Source organism: Bombus pascuorum, unplaced genomic scaffold (assembly GCF_905332965.1).
Source record: "Bombus pascuorum unplaced genomic scaffold, iyBomPasc1.1, whole genome shotgun sequence".
NCBI lineage: Eukaryota > Metazoa > Arthropoda > Insecta > Hymenoptera > Apidae > Bombus > Bombus pascuorum.
In genome coordinates this window covers 177,438-202,439 of record NW_026869750.1, presented here as the reverse complement: position 1 = coordinate 202,439, position 25,002 = coordinate 177,438, and the positions used below count along the sequence as shown (strand labels likewise).

General features: G+C 30.1%; 2 protein-coding genes across 4 annotated transcripts in view; one reads left to right on the top strand and one right to left on the bottom strand.

The window, feature by feature from the left end:
* The window catches only part of LOC132915889 (lachesin-like), a 55,870-nt gene extending 44,807 nt beyond the window's left edge, over positions 1-11,063 (top strand). For all 3 annotated transcript variants that reach the window (XM_060975654.1, XM_060975656.1, XM_060975657.1), the window contains one exon: positions 872-11,063. In XM_060975654.1, coding sequence (XP_060831637.1) covers positions 872-1,230 — 359 coding nt within the window. In that variant the 3' untranslated portion in view covers positions 1,231-11,063. The remainder of the gene's footprint in view (positions 1-871) is intronic.
* An 8,748-nt stretch (positions 11,064-19,811) lies between these two features.
* LOC132915885 (ATP-dependent RNA helicase DDX51-like) lies at positions 19,812-22,766 on the bottom strand. Its single transcript, XM_060975650.1, has 6 exons — positions 22,423-22,766; positions 21,517-22,247; positions 21,155-21,367; positions 20,859-21,069; positions 20,313-20,744; positions 19,812-20,232 (listed from the first exon to the last, which is right to left on the bottom strand). Exons 1-6 carry the CDS (start codon positions 22,443-22,445, stop codon positions 19,866-19,868), a joined length of 1,977 nt encoding a protein of 658 aa, XP_060831633.1. The 5' UTR covers positions 22,446-22,766; the 3' UTR covers positions 19,812-19,865.
* Between the last annotated feature and the right edge of the window lie 2,236 nt (positions 22,767-25,002).

Genomic DNA, 25,002 nt, shown 5'->3' with positions numbered 1-25,002 from the left:
CGACGTATCATGTATTCTTGTGTTTGAAAGGACTATTGATGACATTGGAGAAATAGTTATTTCTAGTAAGGTTGAAGTCGTTAGAGATTATCGCGGTTCTCATATGGTCTAGTTCTGATTCCAAAAGATCCTGTTTGAGGATCACCCAAAATCCCGTCAAAGAGAGACTGTCTATCGAAACTGACCAGGATATCGTTAGGATGCTAATGTCGCGGACTTTCTCTATGTGTGTTTAATATAAGCAGGGGACTTGCCTGTTAGGGGCAGGATTAGGTTAAATGATTTTCAAGCAGTTAGTTCTCTTACACGCTACAAAGTCACTATGTCGCGGACTATTACTATTCAAGCGCCCAGAAGCGTGTAGCAACTCATCTGGCCTGAAGTGATCTCTGACCCGAGAGTTCTCGATTTTTTATTTCTACGCGCAAAAAGATTAGGTCGTAAATTTCGACTGCGGAAATCAAACGCTATAGATACCTATTTATGGAAGTATGCCATAAAGTAAAATGATATCTTTGAAACCATATTAATTTAACACGTTCACGCCGGCGCTGCTATTTGTATTTAATATTTATAATATTAAGATGAAATAAAATAAATCCTACTTTCTTGCAATTGATATACGTTAAATTTCCATTATTTAAATTATCAACCATATGGCAATTTTTATCTAGTTACTAAACGAACTACATTTTTGGTGCTATGCACCGTCCGATGGAACATTCGAATGTGATTCGAGGTGGTGCACGCCGGCGTGAACGTGTTAAATGCGGTTAACGAATATATATGTAATATGTAAATGCTCTAGACATACACATTTATACAACAGATCTAACCGTCATATATGTAATTAATTGTTCTTTTGGTCTAGAACTACATCTTGTCGCGAAAACAACTCCCAGTCCTTTTGTGAAAATCACCGATCAGAAACCATCGAGAAAGAAACCTATACTAAAAGGGAGAAAGAAGAACAGCAACAGCAACGGTAGAAGAATCCATATGGGCAGCTTCGACGATTTCGATTCCTCTGGAAACGACGACGATTTCAGTACTACGCAAATCATGGGTGGTAGCACACTTCAGGAAGGCCACAGAACAGAAAGGCCATTGATATCACCATCGCTACCCCCACCTTGGGTGAATATAAACACAGCCAATTGCAGGCATCACTTAGTACCGATCACGCTATTCTTTCCGTTATTCATTCTAACTATGATATTTGTTCCTTAAAATATACATTCTTACGAAGAAAAAGTTTAACAACGAAATTCATGCAGATAAGATTTGAAACGATTCGGGAATACTATAGAGAATAATAAATATATTTGATTCGTTCTTTGTAGCACGAGACTATGAAAATGTGCTTGTATTAAAATAAAAAATGTGGTATTGCTTTTTACGATTGGTACATGTGACGGAGAGAAAACAATTTATATAATAAGTATAAAATTTTATTCATGTCACGTGACAACAATAATCCGATTTCGAACGATAGTACAATTTATGTTTATCCAAGCATTATAGCAAAAGAAACATAAGAACTAAATGAGTAAGTTCTATGACAAACTTTATTATTGATTCTAAAGGAAAACTAATATTTTTAATATGACAATTTTATAGTAAAAGGCACAAAAATTGAAACAATCAACTAGAATTCTGTATTGAAATTTTAAAAATTTTCTTCTTAACGGTCCGAAAAATAACAATCATTAATAAAAAAATAACTGTAAATTATTCGTGCTGTATCTTAATCTGGAATACTGATAAACATTTCTAACGCATAAAACATACGGAAAGTTATGTAATAAATAATGAATATATATATAGTACGTAAACATATAATGGAACAAGTTACAAAGTACGTGTGCAATAATTACAAGGATGTTATAAATATACTCCTTTTCTGCTATAATAATTCTTTTCCAGCTTTTAACCATTTGCACATTCTGTTCAATAAATAGTATCTTCACAACGAATCTATTTAATATGAAATTTTTTTTTTTAATATTTATTGCTTTTCGTATTTCTTGAAATCACACCCACAAAAGAAGAACCGTAATATCGAGATATAATCTTAATATTTGCTATATTTTGTCTCGCAGATAATAATTTGTTGCTAATGCAAACGATATTTACAACAATACTAGTTCAATTTTCTTTACGATAAATTGGATCCTTATTGAGCAACTTTAATGTGTCTTTCATACAGACTTCTAAATAATTATCCCTACCCTTTAATATGTAGTAACAAGTACTTCATAATATACCATAAGATTTTCTTTTTATTACTCTTATATTATGATCCTCTTATTTTACTGAAATTATTCTACAAGAGTAAATATGTTTAGTATTATGTAATAGTTATATCGTTCTAGTTTTGTTCCGAAAAATTTTACCAGCATATTGTATAAGTAAAATTAAGACGAAAATGTTATGTAAGCAGACTTCCTCAAAAGGTTACAACAAAAATACGAAACGATAATGGACTGGTGTTTCATCGACACAGCATAAGAACACATTGCCGATATCTGTTCAACACGGTTGCACAAAGTGTTTACTTGCTAAGGTCAACTTAATTAGGTCAACCAGTTAAATAACAATTCCTCGGCCTCCCAGATCACCATAAATCACGCCAATGGATGTTTACATGTGCTCATTGTGAACAAAAAGTTTATTAAGTACAAGTTAATACGCGTCAGGTGTTAATGCAAAGGATTCGTGACGTATTTGTTGCAATTAAAGGAAACGAAGAAACAATCGGTACTGCGATAGATTCTATTTTCCGCAGATGCATTAAGACGATTCTTAATAACCTGGTACAAGAAAGCAGCCCTTGGCAATTTCGTAGTTTTGTTATAGCTTTCTTAAACCATTTAAGAGCCTATGCCTACGTAACATTTTCTTCTTAATTTTATGTATGGGATATGTTGGTGAAGCTCGAAAACTGGAACTATGTAAAGATCATATGAATCGAGTTGAACAAGGTAAACTGAATTTAATTAGTCTAAAGTGGGTTAATTGTGTAAATCAATTTTAACATAGTTTCATGTTTATCACTGGCTTTTACTGATAACTGCAGTGAATATCACAAATAAATAACATTGTAATATAATTAATGTTACAGATAGCGCGAATAATTACAGATATTTAATAAATCTCACATTGCTATGACAAATTATGTTAGGACAACTACAAGTATTTGAACAAAAATAAATGAAAAATTCATCGATACACTTTGAAATATTCTTCTAACAGCCATTAATACAAGGTAACAAATTTATAAACTGTATTATTTAAATCGTATTAACGTATTGAAACTTTGTTAGTTTGAGAATGTACCAATGCAGGAAGCAAGACGTATTTCGATATGTTAATTTAACAAGCTTGCAGATGTTCCCGATCGTTTCAGGAAAAGTTAATTAAATGGTACTGACAATTGCTTTGTAAAACTGATTACTCATCAACGTTTACAATGAAATTGATCTTTAGAAGAGGACAGTCAATGGAAATTAAATTCTTATGGAGACGAAAAAAATATAGGTCTTCCTTGCGTTCGACGTAACAAAGACGAATATATACATATATGTATATTTAGATCTAACGAGATATAGTTATTGTGGCGCGACCAACATGAAAGCGTTTCTCTGAACAATGTACTGTAAATATATGAGTAGTGTTCATGAATTTCAATTTACACATCTGCTAGACTTCAACTGCGTGTAGATCAACAAATTATATTATATTATATTATACACGAATTTCACATAATCGTTAACAAAGTCTTCATATCAAAATAAACATTATTGATATACAAACTAAGAACGTTCGAAACATGAAACAACCAGCTTTAACGTACTCGATGTGTCTACGCTTTATGTTTGTGTCTTTTAAAAAATTTTTTAAATACATTATTTTTCTATATTATACTAATAATTACTTTGCGCTAAATTAAAAAGTACATTCGCGCTTATAAGAAAGAAACTACATGTACATGTACCACGAACCTCGTTCGTCTTGAATCTTCCGTTGTTACTTATTACACAGAATGAAAAATTTTATTACAGTTTGCTCTACTACTATCATGTATAGAAGTTGAACAAAAACATTGCACATAACATCTCGACTTTATATGAAGACTTTTGAAAAATATTCTTACTACGTAACAAATTTTTATATTTTTATTATTTGAACATAAGATACGTGGTCTTTATCGTAGTTTGTACAACGTATAAATTCTATTATGATCTAATGCAATATAGAACGCGTATCATATATTCAAAGATGTATGTATAATTATAATTTTTAAAGTATCTGCCTAAATGTAAAAAGTTATAATGATTTTGCAACGTGACTAGTATCTCGAGCTTCGTGTTGAAACAAAGAGATGCAAAAGTAAACAACTCCATGGGAATTATCCGATATTTATTTCAATACATAATGCTTTCCAAATTAAAAATTCTTAATTTAAAAATTCAATTAATATAACTTCCAAAAATATTTTGCATTATTTTCATCGCTTTATATAATTAAGTTAAAAGCTCTCAATTGCTGTAAATTAATTATTAAATTCATCTAAAAATTCGTTTTGAGTTACGAACCACGAGCACTAATTGCAAATAAAATACAGGAATATCTATCTATTACGTACCAAAGATATTTTAACACAAGTTTAACGATAAGGAGTGCAATGTGCGTAGGTGTGTGTACTTATGGAATCGCTAGATATCAAAACAATGAAAAATTTTCATATGCGTAAATATCAAATGAAGCTTACTTTATTTTTAATGCTATGTCAAAAATGCCAGTTCTCGTGCAATCTTACCTTACGCTGGTGTACAGATTCGAGTAGACAGCAAGGAACGTTCAGTGCCGTATCACGACATTACTCGGTAAGCAGGGCTCGTAACGAAGAATATTCAAAATCCACACGACGCGCGTGTATCGTACATGCAAGGTGCGACAACTCTATGACATTTAGCAATTTGTAAAGTATCGGACAATCTGGCCATTCACTGAAACCCACAGCGACTAATCAAACACCGCCTCAAAGGACGTTCGAATAGGAAGGGTAAATGTATTCTTTCTTTTTTGCATATAAATAATTCTCGTAAATGAGTAAATAATTCTCATGCACATGAAAAAATGCACGTACAAACTGCACACACTGTGATTAGCATATTATGATCATCAACGAGACAAGAAGTATTTCGCATGAAAATAATTCGAAATGGCTACATTCGAACCATCTCGGATTACACTATAAGAATAGTTGTGCTGTACAGTGAATCAACTAACGAATCTTCTTGTGTATTTCACTCATATCGATACTTCTCGTTCCAAGGCTTATCAAACACCCAAAATTCAATATCCATACATCGATCACATGTATGTAAGATGACCTCGCCAAAGGCGAAATAGGTAAATGATAAATTCATAGCATAGCTATATTTCACGCCGAACGCCAAATATTAATATAATTGAAAAAGAAAGGTAACCTCAACTCCGTTGATCTTGACCATGAGATTTTTTTTGTAGAGGGAAAGCTTCTGGATGATATGCAGTTTGTCCGAGGCGTGACACGATCGTGGTTCAAAAGTTAGATTAGGTCTTTTGGGTCTGCGGGCCTTGGCTCCCCAGCTATCCATGAAATCTAATCTAACCTAATCTAATCTCTATTATTATCACCCATACTTTACCGTTATTAGTATCGCAATCCCACGCAAACGTATATGCAATTTCATCTCTGACCACTTCTATTGAAGTAAATGGAATCTAACAAGTTTCATTTCCTTTTCGTCATAACTTTTGAACGATGATCGTCCCACGCCGCGGACAAAGTGCGTGTTATTCAGGACTGACAACTTGTCCGAAATTAAATAAAATTGGAATTGGTACCCCTTTTTCTTCGTAATTACCAAAAGAGAAAACACTTTGATTCCACATTGCTGCTATATATATCGCACATGTGGTGTAATTTGCAAATCCGTAAGTCTCTTTTTTATAACAATATACACATGTTTTTTTTTGTAACAATATACATATCTTTACGTGTGACGCACTGTATTAAATTTTCGGTATAATCGACCGTATCTGCGTAAAATGAAACGAGATGTCGCGTGCGTAAGTGGCAAGTATTGTGTGTGTCTGAAATTTTTCGTTTGTTCTGCTTGCCAGTTAACATCGGAATACTTCGCGTCAACATTGCTTCCCGTTTGTCCGAATGTATAAAGATTGTATAGGTGCATGGATTGAACGAGTACAAGCATTTCTACAACATAACATAAACTTAAATTTTTTATATATCGAAAAAGAAGCCTCAATCGATATTTTTGCACATGAAACTTCTTCACTGTTTTGATATCTACGATCAATCCTGTAAGTAGAGTGCATATACTTTTTAACAGTCGCATAAAACATCTAGTTTTATTTGTACAATATATCTATTTCTATATGAAAATACTATAATTTATTTTCAATTATTTATTAATTTATTATTTTTAGTTGATTGATTAATTAATTTTTATTAAGAGAAAACCTTGTCATACAGCTCTCATTATATTTGATTTCGAAACAAAATAAATATGACAAAGCATAATATTTAACATTAATTAGATACAAAAACTCTAAATAAAAATTATATTTTTAAGGATACATGGCTATGTGATATCCAAATTACTATCTATACATGATAATCGTGCTACATAAACAACACTGTAATTTAATTATGTTACATAATGCAATCTTTTCAATTAATTCAACCGCTAATTACTGTAATCATGAGTGTAATTGAATTACAATGTAACTGAATTACAGCTGAAAAGTCTGAAGAAATAAGATAAATATTTACATAATTTATGTATACGATTTATCTTCCGTTTTCCGTTCGTACGTGACTCAATTTTATGTTTATATTTTTCAGTCACATTATTCAATTATTTTGTGTAATTATACTTCAATTACAACTATGAATTGCGTTGTAATTTAATTGAATTAGAGATCTGAATTACGAATTGCAATGTAATGGAATACAATGTAATTGAATTACTTTGTAATTATAACTCATGGAGCAATTTAAATAATTGTAATATTGCATAGTTCTGCTATATAAATCTTACATAAGAAAACCATTATACTGATAACAATGAGAATGGCAAATCGTACAGCGCAATTCTAAATCTGTAATTGGTAAATAAAAGACATGTGAAATTCGTATTACAGAATTCTTTCTTTAGATTACATAAACGTGTCATTCTGCTATAATTTAACTAACACGTCTTACGCTTGAATGAAGTATTTGAGTAATTTTTTATTTATGTATGTACTTAACATACCGTATATTGCAATAATATTGTTACAAAACTTATACATAGGTTACTTTATAACACCATGTTTCAAGTGGCATAGATTGAAATTGAAACCACTGATTTACTTTTGCATCTCCTACGCTTTTATCTGCATTTTGGTTTACATACATTTTGCGAGTTATGCATATTGTTACTAAAATGCAAATACAAGTTTAAATAGATCTTAGTAAATAATAATACTAATAAAAATAACGATATTAAGTATAATCATCGAGTTGATTATTACTGTATCTTGTACGGTAATAATAATTAAAGGAATTGGTACTACGATTTTACTTATACCTATAATTTCATCTTATCAATAATGTTCTCTAATATTCTTAAAACAACAAACGTTTTTAAGTTCTTAGAAAATATTGTAAACATACACTATGCAACTATTTTAAAAGTTATATAAGATTATCTTTAAACCACAAATAATATGCACCTATTATGAAAATTATTTATGTACATTAAGAGCAATATGTGCAATTTAACAAGTTTAAACGTAGAAAATATTTTTCATCAGAAATACTATCCCGAAAAGATCATCGAAGCTTATATTGTTCATTTTTGCCTTTCTTTTTTAACAAAGGAATCAAATACAATATTCACTTCCTCTAATTTCTTTCTCATCGTACCTATTTTTCATAAACCTTGGTAAATTAATTAAACGAAATTTACATATAAAACTATATCAGTGAAAATAAGCACGAGTGGTTTCAAACTTAGTTGCATAATGTATAATATATGTACCAAATTGCGTATAAAATAACTCTTTGAATGAAAATATCTCAGATCTATGTTATACTTTTTATACGTTATCTACGGTGTCATCTCGTAAGATGTTCTTCATTTTAAAACAAATAATCCTTTCCAGTATATTGTAATTACACGTATAGATACGAATACAGATATCATACGTGTTAATTTACTTTTTAAATTTTCACTTTTAATCCATCCGATATTAGTCGTGCGTTATGCATCTTATGCTTATATTTATATAGCGAAAGCATCATTGAACGTTACATGCTACTCACCATTTCGAAGATTTAATGATACGTTAAAAGACGATATTCTTTAATGCCGCTTGTAACATTAATCTTTAAAGAAGAAATTTTAAACAATTATTAAAACTTTGATTAGATAAAGGTCGATCACTATTATTTTAACTTGTCCTTTTGTTGAAAATTTACTGGAGAGGATTAGGTGTTTTATTCTTAAAAACTGATTTGTAGATATACGTATATAGACTTAATTATAAATTTATTTCGGTCGTTTAGTAAAAAAAGTTTATTAGTTAAAGGAAATTATAATACGTAGCAGTTTGCGAAATGAAATGCACGACAATAAGTATAGTATAGTGAAGTTTCATATGATTGAAACTAAAACTTAAAAACCTTCTGGGACATAATATAAACGTTATATATAAAACAATAATCTTTTATTGTTTGATCATTTATCATCTGTTATCAGTATAATAATCTTCCACATTTCCAGTTCTGTACGATATCATTTGCTTTTTCTGTATCAATCTTTTCGGACCCACTGAAAAATGTAAAAGTAGGTTAATTATATCCGTAGGAGAGAGCATACCTCACCGATTTCAATCAGCATGAAATACATTGTCAATATCGTCATTCTGAATAACTTTTTTTACACACGTAACCGCCGCTCAGCTTTCGTTTCCAGGATATTTTATTATTATTATATAATTTGAATTTTCAAAATATTCATAAAAAGATATTTATAAATGCTTAAATTTAACTTCACAGTGGTCGCATTTTTATATGTAGTCCAATCTAAAGCTAATTCATTGATGATAATCAGTTTTAATATAAATAAGAATATGAAATAGGTAAATTTAATTCCGACCAGACGAGCATAAAGGAATTTTCGAAAATCTCACAAACTAAGGCCATGTATACATAGCCCAAACTTAATCCAATACTAACGCAACTTTAGAAATACTTTTACCTGTATCTTGGGAACAAAGGCCGAGCGGCGGTTACATGTACAATATAAAAGAAAGTGTTCAGAATATTGACCTTGGCAACATATTTCGAGCTCATTGAAATCGGTGAGGTGTGCCCTTTTCTATATAATTACCAAAATTAGTATAAATACAGTTAACATTTTACACATTAAGGATGTTGAACAATTTCAACACTAAATATTTTAATATGTTTTACGAAATAAAAATAAATCTATTTTTCTCTATTATTTTCTACATATATTAAAAATATATATGTACGTCAAATTTGTTCCTCTTTCATTTACACTGTCGCTGAAAATAAAAAAATATTATTTCTGATACTGAATTGTAATGCATCTTTACCGTATAATACTTGATAATTATAACAGAGTAATCAGTAAATTCTGAAAGTAATATACAAGTTGTTATTTGCAACTGAAACAAATTCTTCGCATGTTTAAAATAATTAAAGTTGGAAAATACATATTCGAAGGCAAAATTAAACGATGTCGAGTGACATACAAGCTATACCAATTAATTTATCTGAATAATATCTTTGATTGTGGAAAAAATTCACAGAATAGTTTCTGTTTCGTTTAGCAACAAAATATGTTTCTCAAGGTCACATCTCTCAAGATTTCAAAACCACGAGTATACTTTTTAGTATCGCATACATTTTGAAACATTTTCTTCTATCTTCCTTGTTTTTTCAGATATTTGCCTAAGGCAGAAAAACGTTTCAGGCGAGAATTGTAGTCTGTACGGTAATATCCTCGTACGTGTATACTGAATATACTGAAAGGATAGATATTGGGATTTATTTAACTTCCACTTTGGAATAACTGAAATCCTTAGTGAAGATTAATTTGAGATTTTTAAATGAAAAGCCAGCTTTTTCATTATATGTCATTAGCTAATATTATAGCTGATATCAAAACATTTTCAAAATACTACTTACTCATTTACTTTTACTTGAATTAATATTAATATTCGCACGCAGCACTTTGTCTGCATTTGTTGCTTTGTATAGGAGGCGGTGATGTAAATATCGTGTGGCTTCCTGCAGTTTGAAAATACATAAACTATTTCTTCCTACCAAAAAGAGGTAATAATCAAATATTATTATCGTACCATCTTTGAGATACATAAGTATAATATGTTATGCAAATTTTTTTGCTACCTAAATTCGGGTAGAAAAAGATTTAAGATTGAGCCCTGAAAATACGGCTATTCTCCGATTTTGCGTTATAACTCGCGAACTATGTGAGATAGAGAAGAAGTTTTCAGAGAAAAATTACTCCGTTAAATTATGGCTATCATTTGATAAAAAATATATTAATGTTATATCGAGTTGTAATACAAAATTGGAAAACAGCCGGATTTTCCTGGGTCAATGCCTGCCGCTTAGAGCAAATTTAGGCGGGAAAAAAATTGCGTAACAGATATATATATTCTCTATATATTCTCTACGTGTTCTTTGCGGACGTGTTCTTTTGTGAGTAACTGTATTTACACGAACCACTTTTAAAATATGTATAAACTTTCAGATTGATATAGCGTTAAAGATTATTACTTACATCTAAAAAACAGGTTTTTTTTATTTATTTATTGTTGCACAAACTTACTGCCACTAGCAATCGCTATTATTTACATTGATGAAATTTTACTTAAAAATTGCGTTACAGATAAAGAACTGAGCAGACTGATTGTACAAAGTTTTTCAAATAATAGTATTTACATTGTAATTTTCTTGTCATGGTTTATTTCTCCATTTTTATTTTTATTTATATCATGTACTACTTTTATTTCTTCTAAAAATTGATTTTATTGTCATTCGGACAATCTTTAATAATTAACGGTAAACTAATCTCTTCTCTCGAGTTTCTAGTTACGGGACATTCTAACAGTTAATTTTGCTTTGCAACTACTGCAGATGGGTTCTTCCGTTCTTGTAATCAGGTGTTGGTAGGTGAGTTTGGTATATACTCTATCTTAATCTCATTAGGATGATTTGAATTCTTCTCACCATTGAAAGTGTTTAGTACCATTATTGGTCACCCAATTTTGGCTTTACTTGTCTAACATCTCTGTTGTAAGAATCTTCCGTGCCTCGTTGATTGGAGTTTCCAGATTTGTAAGATCAACTATCACCTTCCCATTACTTGCTAAGGATTACCACATGCCAATTCTATTGTTGTACGTTAAGTTTTAAAAGTAAATTACACTCTGAATTCCCCTCGTATGACGCTATATTGTACTACTCTGTTTATACAGTTCAAATCGTAGGTTGCTTAGCAAGGACTACAAGGGTTGCAGATTTCGTCAAGTATAGTTAAATCACTCATATCAATTACACTATATAACGATTTTATGGTCGATCTCTATATCTTCTAATGCAATTAAAATATGTATTGCACGTTTTCATTGATATTAAACTTTGCTTGTGTTATCTGTTGTTACTGTACCTTCAATTGCATTACCTCTCTCTACTTTGATAAAAATGTGCATACAGTAGCGGACAAAAGTTTAAGACGATGATTTGTAAACCGGATTACAAACATCTTATACGCATATTGTTCTTCTATCCGGTTTGTCTCTTTGGAATAACGTAGCTGTATGTTTGACCTTCGTAACCTCAGACAGTCAGTTGTTAAATACAAACAATGTAGGAGTTACAACAGTTAGTTACCGCCTAGCACTTGGAAACAGTGGACATTAGTTTAAGACGATCTGTGTAAAACGTGAGTACGAGTACAGTTTTTGAACATTTTGATTCTGGAATGTCAAAATCATTGTTTAGTGTACCTTTTATTGCTTAAAATTCATTTAGGTAGGAACAGACTATGGGTAAATCAAAGAATTTACTTGAAAACGAAAGGGAACAAATCGTAAGGCTGCGAAAGCAAAGTAAAACCTTCACCGAAATAGCAAATATAGTGAACAGGTCAGAAACAGCTTGTAAACAAGCTTGGTATAAATGTTTAAAGACAGGCATGTATTGCGATCAACCGAAAAACGGAAGACCACGGAAAACAACACCGAAAATGGATCGCCGGATTCATCGATTGAGCGAAAAGGATCGTTTTCGTAGTGCAAATAATATTGCTGCGGAGATAAACTATGAAAACGATACACAAATTAGTGCTAGAACTGTTAGGAGAAGATTAGAAGACTTTAACTTAAGAGGACGAAAACCCCAAAAGAAACCACTGCTGAGTTCTAGGAATCGAAAAAGACGACTTGCATTTGCTAAAGCTCATAAGCATTGGACAAGTGAAGATTGGCAAAAGGTATTGTTTTCTGACGAATCGAAATTCAATCGCGTCTGTTCTGACGGGATACGGTACGTTAGACGTCGAATTGGCGAAAGTTTGAAAACACAGTGCGTTTTAAAAACTCTTAAACATGGTGGTGGCAACGTTATGGTGTGGGCGTGTTTTTCTCGAAGCGGCCCTGGTCCGATATGTCGTATCAATGGAATTATGGACCGTTTTCAATACAAGGACATACTCAAGAACACAATGTTACCTTTTGCACGCAACAATATGAGTGATGATTTTATTTTTCAAAATGATAATGATCCGAAGCACACGGCTCGGGTTGTGAAACAGTTTTTTCAAGAAGAAAATATCACCGTGCTGCCGTGGCCGTCGCAATCACCAGACATTAACCCAATCGAGAATTTGTGAAGCATCATAAAAAAGACAGTACAAGGTTATAAACCGAAAAATTTGAATGAACTTTACTCTACGATTGAAACAGCCTGGAATAATATTACGGTAGATTAATATAAAAAATTAATAGATTCTATGCCAAGAAGATGTACCGAAGGGATAAGAAATAACGGATATTGAACAAAATATTGAATTTAAACAAAAATTGTGTATATTTTTTAACCAAAAATTAATATTTTTTGTATAGTCTTAAACTTTTGACCGACGAAATATTATACAGATTTCGTTCCTTTTTTATAACTTAGCTATTGAGCAAAATATCAAAATGAAATTTTTTTTCTAAGTGTACAAACAAATGTACAATTAGTTAATACCAAAAGTAGAACACCGTATTTATATTTTTTATGGAAAGTAAATCAATTATTTATTTCTTCCATTTCGTCTTAAACTTTTGTCCGCTACTGTATGTGTATGTAGAAATCAAGTAATCTTCAACCAAGCGACTGGTTAAATCGATTATTTAAGAAAATGGGTTGAGCGAACTTTCTTTTATACTTGAGAAATTTATTTTCAGTTCCTTAAGAAAGTCTTCTATCCTATCTACAATTGGAGAACATTGTTTGTTATATTATAATGTAACATTGAATATATAATATTGAATGCTAGTTTCATTTTTCGAATTTCTAGGGTTAATAATTTACCTTCTGTTTGAAGACTTGCTCAGGGATTGGTTGAAAATATTCCCATTGCTGTGCAGAAGCCCGTGTACAATTTAGTGGCTAGAATTTAGTAATTTAGATACTGCACTTAATGTTAGTTTCAATGGCTGGTTTATAGTTTAATAATGTTACGCCAGCAGCTCTCCAATTATTGACGGCGAGTATCTTTAAAAAATTAGATCTTTCTATGCAGACGTTTTCATTTATTTGCTTTTCATTTCTTTATTTATCTCACTTTATTTATTTATTAATTAGACGCTCGTTGATATAAAAGTTGATCTTCTTGATAATTTTGCGATTTTCACTTAACATTATGAACTTGAATTTGTTACTCGACTCCATTCCTAAACTTTGTCACCAGAAGTTTCAAGTATTTCCTGGATAACTCGAATATTTTCCCCGCCATAAAATAAATAGAAATCGTCAACAATCCATGTTTGACTAACTCTCCTATAGGCGGTAGAATTCCGTTTATGCGAATCTTTATTCCTTTTATGTTAATCCTTCCTCTTGTCACTTTAGCGTAACCCGTTTTTTGTTCTTGCATTCTAGTTGAATATCAGTAGGCGAGGAAATATCGTTACACCTGCTGTACTCAGCGTGATAAGGAGGCACTTTTGGTAAATTGGCAAAAACTAAACGAGCAATTAGATTGCATCTTTATCTTCAAATTAATTTGTGCACCGCAAAAACGTTACTAACAACAGTTAGTTTGGTGCAACCAGCCTCGTACTGAACACGTAGAATTGTTGAAGTATGTTATACAAAATTGTTTGATGTTAACGTCCTCGATATTTGTTAATATTTAAATATTGATTGGTTTAAGATTTGGAACAGCGAAATAATACTGTAACACGCACACGCACACATATACATGGTGTATACATGTACATATAGGTACACTTTGGGTTACTTTATTAATTAGCTAGCGTTGATTGCTAGCGACATGATTTCGAAAATTCACATCCCGAAAATGGTTGATGCATAAAATGCAAATAATTTTGAAAACATTTCGATATTAGCGACACTAGTACGTAATGAAAAATGTAGGTTTTTATTTAAAAATTTGAAGTTAACTTTCGGAGAATTTTTTACAGTTACCGCAAAGTCGATCGCCACAACTTTAGAAATATTCAAAATTAAAATGCAACACGTAAAATAGAATATTTATATGTAGAATATTTATATGTATTATGTAGCATTGGTTATATGCATAAAAGTGCACGTATAAAATTCCTTTCTTACATGGCTTATTAATTACACTAAAAAGAACGAAACAATTTAATAATATCTACAATCAGTCACAAAAGTTCACATACACCTACAAAATTTTGCATATCTGACTTGGCAAAGAAATTAAGGCGAATCTGTCTATGTGTGACATCTCAGAGACTTTGAGGAAACCTTTCTTAGCTATGTACCTTAACCTAGGTTAATCTTTGTTCCCCGATACCATCCCTTTAAAACTCTTTTGGAATTTTCTGATAGTGCTCGATGAACAGAGGCAAGATACAATGGTTTCGACTTTGGGATCTATTGGCTCAAAAATTATTATCAACATATGGATCAGTTTGGCAAACATAATCTTGGACAAAGATTAAGGGCAGCCGTGAAAGTATACATATATACATAACATAATATCCTAAAAAATACTAAACAAATACCAACGCTTTACAGATTCTCTACTGGGTAAGGCAGATTAAATCACACTGTAGACTGAGACGGTGTTTTATTTTTGTCAAGGTCATTGCGGTCTAACCGCCTGTTTTTATCACCTCTCTCGTTACAGATATACACGTCACAACAAAGTAATTAAAAGAGTCTCGTCACACATCGACAAATTGACTGGAACCAAAAATGCATTTTATCATAAAATTATTTATGTCTATATATTTAATATGTACGATTATTATTGACGTATTTCTAAAAAAATTAAAATAATTGAAATATTTAGTTCACAAAAAATTTGGGGCAAAATTGTATGAAAAATTACGAAACATTTCATTTTTTGAGAACTTTTTCACCAAAAGGATACCAACATGCTTTGGTAGGAGGGTCTGAAAGCTATTAATATTAATAATATTAAGTTTAGTGTTTCTATGATTCATATAAATATAACAGGAATATGTAATTTTCGTAACATAGTATTTTATATCTTTATTTAGAGTGAATGGATTGTGTTACATTTTAATATAATTGGTAAAGTTAGTGTCTTTACTATAATAATAATAACAACAACAACTTTCATATTTAAGAGTTGTAAACAGACTTTTGTGACTGACTGTATGTTTGTGATACTCTCTTTTGTATTGCAACAAAACATCGGAAAAGCGGTAGCACTTTTTCTTACAATCAAAAACATATGCTTCTTAAACTTAAATAGATTTTCTTGAATATTCCGCATATATATTAACTCTTACCGTGTAAACGTTTTTGCGATTACCATGAACAGAAGTCATCTATGTCCGACACGTCTTTCGGTGGATAAAAGGTCTCTGAAAAAATTTAAACAAACTTTGTATAGTAAATTGAGATGTTTAAAGTTGCCTACCTTTTGACTTAGAGAGGTTATCAAAGGTCCGTTATCTGCTTGTTTGGGTTAAATATTCAGATATAACATTTGAAAAGTTAATGCTTTACCTAATTTACATTATAAACACTAAGTAGTATTCAAGCCACAATTAAAAGTAAACTAGATACTCCTCATTCCCGTTTATAAAAAGAGATCTCACTAAATCTGTTAACCTGTTATTCAATTCTTTCTTTTCTACGACAATACAATATATAAAGATATCAGGTGTCCTATCTGAGAACGTTATTGCTCTATACAACATTTAATTTTGCCTTGCGATGTTTTTTCCATCTTGAACCGTTTAAATGAGGCAACATATTCATGGGACATTCCAATATTATATCATAGAGTATTGATAAATTTAAAAAATGATTTTCCCTGTGGGTTTTTAAGGGCAAGGTAAATTGCTTGGTGCATTCCCTATATAGATAGGTATATATGCAAGGAAGTGTGCGTCAAATATCCTCTTATCATAATGGTATCATATAAGTGTGGTGAATTTATCGACGTTAAGTATAATATACATACATGTACACGGCAACGATACATATGAATCATATAGGACCATGTTTTGTGTATGTACATATAGTTATAAAAGCACATATAACAATATGTAACATGTAATGTACATAACATGAAAGCAAATATGACATTGTTGACGAAATTTGAAACTGAAAAGATGATTAGAGTATGAATATAATAGATTATACAATAATAATATTAAATGAGACCTCGTTTTATATAAAATATTAATAAATGGTCTCATAGAGAATGTAACATATTAAGATTAAAAAAGGATGTTTAGACACTTGTTAGATATTTATCACATGTAGTATTACAAGTAAGTTAATGTGTACTCGTTCATTGCATCTCTCACAACGAACATTCGAACATTAATGATTTCTCTTAATTGCTTAAAGCTTTCACAGACCTGATACGAATCTTCTGACTTTCTTTATTAAATTAGTTATGTAGTTAAATAATTCTTTACATTTTACGACTTTTGATAATTTTTGGTCAAATAAACGCCTTCGCTGAATTATACCGATCGATATAAACTGTTTCACATATTGTAAATTCCGAAGAGCTGAATGTAAAAGTAATCTGTACATGTTTTTTTTTTTAATTCACTTTAAGATATTCCAATTAAATTAAAATATACTCAACAATCTTGACGATCAATTGTAACTACTGACCAAAAATTGCCTAATTATTTTGTAAATCATATAAATCTCTAACAAATTAGCGAAAAAAGATTATTTGCCTTACGTACAAAATATATGTATTTTATATCTTTAAGTTGTGAATTACTGCGTAAAAGAAACAAACTATTGCATTTGTCTAAATACTTTAATTCAAATTTTAATTTATATCAGACATATCGAAATAACGCGTTTTGTTAACATATAATAGTACAATAAGTAATTGCATAAATGTTTTGCAGATAGTGCGGCATAAATTACTATATGTTTTGTTAAAAATTGTAAGATATGTTCCAATAGCTTTAAATATTCTATAAATACAACTACATGTAAAAATTATATCCAATCTATAAACATGTATTATTAAAAATATCATTGTACGCTGTGACTATCTCCGTATAACAGATGACAGATACGTACATACATATAAACGCAAAGCGAACAAGTTAGACAATTTCATGAAATTGTTAAACTACATAAATTTGAAAGCAATTGTACACAATTTACAAAAAACATTTTTGCTCCCTCACACACACACACTTTTTGTGCATTTTTTTATAGATTTCAGTTACTAATCTGTTCGTTTTCATTGTATATAAAATGTAACCGATGGTCTGAGGTTATAAAGTTATACACAGCAATAATAATAACATATACGCTGCTAAATAGAAAGAAGTCTGGCGGCGGGAATGCAGGTCCGATTATTCGGGTTATTTCTGACAGGCTGGACACAAGCTTGAAGATAAGCATGCGTGTTGGCTGAGTCGCATATGCAAACAAAACAATATAACAACGCGCGAAGGTGAGATAGAGAGCAATCTCCCTTGATCTTGTGCCGTCCCGCTAGATTTCTTTCCAGCAGTGTACTATATGTCTGTGTCGTTAATCAATAAATGGTCATTTATCTTTTATAAATTAAAAATATGACTAACTTGCCTTTATCGATGCAACAATAATAATGATAATTAAAAATGGTAATTAATATACAATTGAATAACGTGACAACTATCAATAGGACAAATTACGATAGAGAACGAGCATTACGAGCGTACGAGCATACGAGTGTACGATAATATTAACTTCAGACAATAAAATGTTATTATCGATGTTACTTTATGAGTTGTCTTGTACCCTATTTGCGTATACTCATTGTTCAGTATTTAATTAATAATATTGTTTGGCATAAATCTTGACTCGCTACGTAACAACTTCTATCATCTTCAATTATCGAATACGACTTCTCGTAAAATCATATTGTTTCGACCAAATTAACTGTGTTAGATGAAAAGTAATAACGCTAAAAGATTCAATTCAGTCTTGAATGATAGAACCAATTTAGTTTAGCCTGGATAGATTGGTATATAGAAATACCCCATATGAGGAATTATTACGTTTTAAATTATGTCTGCAGTTGTACGAAAACTTCTTCATTTGGCACAAATTCGTTACACATTTTCAGATTCTGTAAACATTTCTACAAAAGAAAGAAAGTTATTAATTTAGGCAGATCAGAAAAATATCCGCCGGTCATGTACGTATATATGTACATACGAGTAAGCATACTTGTATATAATGTTTTGCCACCATATCAATCAGTCGCCAACTTTAATTTCTCAGTGCCGTAGTTATATGTAAGTGATTTTTAACAATCTATATATGTATAGTATAATGTTCCCCGTATCTGTGCTTGGGGTCAAGAATTTGCAATAACCCAGCGTAAGAAAAGTTATCACTACGTTTTCGAGCGGAAAATGAGCGAGTGAGATTTTTCCGAAGAAAGTAGCTCCAAACGCGATAATACGAAACGGACGAGCAATAGTAACATGGCGACGAAATATCATACATACTCTCTCAGCATATTCTTTTTTTCGACCTGTACGAATTAAAAACAATTCTAACATCTTTTCTGGGCGGTTCTTTTTCCAGAAATGTCTATAGAATTGAATACAGTATAAAAAATTCGTCTTAGATAAAGAACTTTTCAAAAAAATAATACATAGAAATTGCGCACATGGATTCCTTTTAAGCTTCGATGATAATTTACAATCACTTGGAACTATAACATTTAACAATTTTTTATATCGATATCAGAAATATTATTTCTATTTAAAGCTAAATCGTTCAGCTAGTGTCTTGCGCACTTTTAAATATTGGCCATCAACCAAATCACGTGTTTTTATAAAAATTCTTGTTATTCAAAACTAGAGATATTAGAGCAACTCTGTATTCGGACTCGTGTTTGGAATAGGATCACTCAGTGGATTCTATAGGTTCGAAAAAGGTTTTCATTTATTAGACAATGAATTTTTTCAGTTATAGGTAAAAATTTTCAGTTAAATTAATTTTTATTTAACAACATTTGTACAGAAAGTAATGTCTTTTATTTTGCAGTTACTGGATAACTTCGTTTAACAGCTTTTACACGTAATAACTTATTTTGTTTCTCTATTTCAAGAGCATGTTTTAATTTATCAATATGAATCGAATAATCGATTTCATTTAGAATACCACTTACTTCGATTTTTTCAACACGTGGTATTGTTTTATGTGCTTTACTTAACATATGCTTAAATATTTTAACCTGTTTGGGTGTCAGAATAGATACAGCAGTACCGGATTTACCTGCACGTCCTGTTCTTCCTGCTCTGTGGATATAACCGTTGATATGTTTTGGAAGATCATAACTTATGACTAACTGTACATTTTGAATATCTACACCTCTTGCTAATGCATCTGAACATACAAGTCTGAAAGTATAATAAAATTATATCACAATTTTTAGAAAATATTCGTCATAATTTTCAACGAAATTATAAACAAAACGTACATTTGAATTTTCCCGCTTGTAAATTTCGTAAGTATATCCTCACGTTCTTTTGATACAAGTTGTGCAGAAAGTTCTTCAACCACTATATTCTTTTTAGATAAAAGTGATTGGAGTAAAATAGTTAATCTATGAGCAGTTCCTCCAGAATTTGTAAATACTAAAACTTTGAAAGTGATATTTTTGATTATTAACTGATATAAAGCTACTGGTTTATGTTCAGCTTCGCATTCTATTGCTTCTTCTTTTAATTCTTCTGGGCATGTATAACGCCCTATAAAATTAACCATTTCTGTATCTAAATTTACATAATCGTCCTTGCCTGTCACCAAAACAGACGTAAATAGTATTGGGTGAAAGAGTCCAAGCCGATTAAGTTTTTCTGGATCTTGCGATAATGTTGCACTGAATAGTAATTTTTGTGCTGGAATTTTACTATTTAAAAATGAATGCATTACTATAAATTTAATATCAGATAATACAACTTTATATTAATACATATCATCTTGGTAAATGATAATTGTAACTAAATTGTAACTAAAAACTAACCTAGAACGTAAGTTGGAAAGTGTTAATCGTGGAGTATGATAATGAGGCTCGGGGATATACTCCAACCAGTCAGCAGCTGTATCTGCTTCATCAATTACAAGGAATCTCATATCATCCAATGAAAATCCCGAAGTTTTTAATATGTGGTCTTTTAACCGTCCAGGCGTGGCAACCACTATATCTACTAGAGAGATATATTCCCCTCTATCATCTGAAATATAACAATTATAGAGGATATTTTGTATTTTATAAATAATATAAATAAAACCTTCTTCTTAAAATTTGTAAACACATACTCTCTTTTCGAATAGTTCTTTGTTCTTCGTGAAATGCTGATGCTCCAGAGAGTAAACCAACTTTCAAATTTGTATGCGAAGTATATGCAAGCATCACTTTGTATACTTGCATAGCTAATTCTTGTGTGGGTGCAACAACTAAACAGCGCACCTTTGGTTCAAGACGAAATTGTAGTGCCTGGACAATTGGTAAAACATACGCTAGAGTTTTACCTAAAGAGAAAATAATTTCTTAAATTATTTCTTTTCGGAATAGAAAATAATTATAATTAGAATTTAACATTGTGTTTTGTTAATAAATAAAGTATCAAAACTAGAATGTAAATTTTTCAGTTTGCTATAAATAACTTGTACATTCGTACCACTGCCCGTAGGAGCAGATACACATGTATCCCTTAACCACCATTTTTGTTGCCTGTCTTTATTACACCTCAATATCCAAGATACCATACTAGCTTGTATAGGAAATAATTTCTTAATCCCATTAGCTCTTAAAGCTTCAATAAGCTTATAATCTAGAATTGAATTCATGTCTTCCAAGGTTGGACCACTATTTAAATCAATAGATATGACTTCTGGATTAGCCAACCATTCTGGTAGAATTCTCTTAACTTCACGCTTCCTTCGCTTATTTTTTGCACCCAAAATTATGAAATCGCTATTATGCCCTGATATTTTTTCTTGTGTTGCATTTGGGTCTGATGATTTATCAAGTATTTCATTATCCTGATTATCTGTATTTTCACTTTGCAATGTTTTATCTGCAGTTTTAATTGTTTCATTAGAACCTCCTTCGCTATATTTCCTCTTTTTATTCTTTCTATGTTCTGAAACATGTACTTCCGCCTTTCTTTTAATGTCACTCGATATACTATTTTCATTCAAATTAATATTTTCTATTGAACATTTATTAAGGGTTTCTGCTTTTTTCTTTTTCTTTTTATGATTCAATTCTTGTGCATTTTGAGAACTACTTCCCTGTATTTGATGATTAGTTTTAATAGCTCTTTCTACTTTACGTTCTTCTATTCTTTTTAATAATTCAGACAAATGATTCCTTTCATTTTTCGTTTCTTCTTTTTCACCCTCATATCTATTAACAAATAGAATATGTATATTAATAATATTCTATGGGAAGAACTAAAAACTCGAGTACGATTAATATAGTAGTTGAATATTTATTTATATAGTTTAATTGACTAAATTTATTATTCAGTGATTAAGTTTTTTAACACATATGTATTATATTTTTTGACATTTTAACATACCTGTTTATCACAAATAAACTCATTTTGTTTTTGATTTTACTCACGTGTTATACACCTTTTATAGGTTATATTCTAACGTGTACTACCTATTCCACGGTTGTATACACGACCGTGACCTGTCATAACCTATGTGTACTAACGCGACTCTAGACTTTAAAACCGGCTGTTAATGTGGACGTTGTCACGATCACGATCATCTTGTGGTATTATTTAAATAGATATATATTTACTTATGCATACATGTATATAAATAAATACATATACATCTTCAAAAAGGCAAATTTAAAAAAGGTATTATTTTAAACTTGTATTTCATTAAACTTTAACTTTGTGTATTTACTATGTGTAAGAATAAACTTAATAATATTTCATCATTATTACATGTGTACATTTATATAATGTTTAGAAACAATTAATTTCAAAAATATGATTGAAATATATATTAAAATTACATATTACTAATATTAAAATCGTCTGCTTAAATTAGCCAAACTACTTCTCAAGAATTTAATTGAAAGTAATTTGTAATTTCAGATTTGTTACAAGCTTACATACGTTGCTTACATAGGTAAGACAACCAACAAAAATTACATTACATGTATATAGTAGTAGGTAATAGTAATATGATAAACAACTATATTTAACAAATTTCAAATAGATATTGTTTTTGTAAGTTAAATCACATAATTTTTAACCGTGTTACTGTCTACAAAAAATTATTAATCAATTTCGTTAAACATAGTAATTAATTTCAACAAAAAATATTGTAAAACATCGTTTATTAACAAAATTTTAACAAATAGAAAATAGGTGCATATTCTCACAAGATTGCAGAATAATATTCATAAAAAGAAGATAGGATATCTCCTTCCTCTGTGAAAATATTAATGCGTAATAAGTATTTATACAGTTATAGTTTAATGAAAAAAACTAATAAGACTTACATATAGAAGTAGAAATCACTAGCTTTAATTATTTCAATGCTTATTGGGATCCCTTTTGATTTTATCATGGCTTGAAACCATTGTGTCATTGAATTTATCAAATTAATAAATAATCTGCTTGAAATATTTTTGTAAAAGTGATATCTTTAAATCATTTCTTGGTAACTACATATTTTGCATTTCAAGTGATCTCATATATTTTCTGTATTTTTAAGTATTTCTGGACATATACAAAATCCATGTTTGCATATTAGCATTATATTTTGGATTGTGATCTTGCATTCGGTCTAAATTAAAAAATGCTTTAAAGATAGTTCTTTTAGAAGAATGGGAAGATATTTCAAGTAGAGTATTTATCAATTTTATAAATTCAGTGCCACAATGGCTTCAACTGTATGTGCATATATATATCTATTCATATAACTAAACGCAAAGATTAACGAAAATGCTATTACTAACCTTATTATTGATAAATATGTAGAACAACAGAAAGGAGTTGATAAAAATGATGAAGAAAGGAAGTGCATACATATATGTAAACTTATCTTGTAGAACATAATGATAAAAGAAATGATCTGCTGGATCCTCCAGCTCATTATATTATATTTCTGTAGTTATTTTCTATAAGATAATAATAACAGAATCTGAACTGTATAATATATATATCTAGTTAACTGTATGATAAAGTGACTTGGCTTTGTTCTTTAAGAATAACAGAATATTATATAAAAATGGACAATAAATTTGAATGAATAGATACACTGCAATGAACAAATGTTATCAGAGATAGAACTGAAGTATGACAATTACACGAAGGAAGAAAGTACTTGAAATCTAGTAATTTATGACAAAACAGGATTGATTTTCACAAAATTTCATACAAAGTTACTACATGCTACATATTATATAATATGTGCAGTATATACCAATATACTATATATTATACTAATATATGATACTAATATATTATGTAACATATACATTAGTATTATGTTTAAAAGTATGAAACTTTAGTAAGTTGAGTTGAGCAAATTAATAAGGTTGCATGTAATAATTGTGTAACTAGAAATATGCAAAAATTTGTAAATCCTTTTGTAATATCGCAAGGAAAACGATAAAATATACTACTATTGGGCATCAAGGGGGATTACTAATTAATTTCAAAATAATATTTTGAATTACTCTTCTTTTTCTTCGATTATGTATTATATTAAAACAAAAGTATAATATTCTTTCTAAAAAATGCAAATAGACATGAAAGTAATCTGGAATAGCTTTAGAACTTCTAAATGAAATATGTTTCATTCATATTACTATATTTTACATAAAAAGCATTCCTACATTTTTTATATTTACTGTAATTTAATAGTTATTCTAAATATACATATATCTTAGGTTGTAAAATATACATATATATGAGAATAGTACATAGTGTGTGACTGGTATGCTATAACATTATTGAAATAATTACAAAAGTATCTATAATATAAGCATATAGATTGCAGTAGTATTGAAAAGATTTATAGTTACCCATAAATTATACTTACTTAAAAAATTTTAAAAATTAAGTTATTAATATTGAAAAATCCGAAATTAAATAATATTGTATATTTTTCATACAATATTTCGCTTTAAT

Bases quoted from the DNA above. Each gene is read 5' to 3' on its own strand.
- LOC132915885 (XM_060975650.1), bottom strand. From the start codon at position 22,445: ATGAGTTTATTTGTGATAAACAG. The intron at 20,745-20,858 runs GTTAGTTTTTAG...ATTTTTAAATAG, and splicing joins CTTTCCAACTTACGTTCTAG to TAAAATTCCAGCACAAAAAT. The intron at 20,233-20,312 runs GTACGTTTTGTT...TTATACTTTCAG, and splicing joins ACAAGCGGGAAAATTCAAAT to ACTTGTATGTTCAGATGCAT.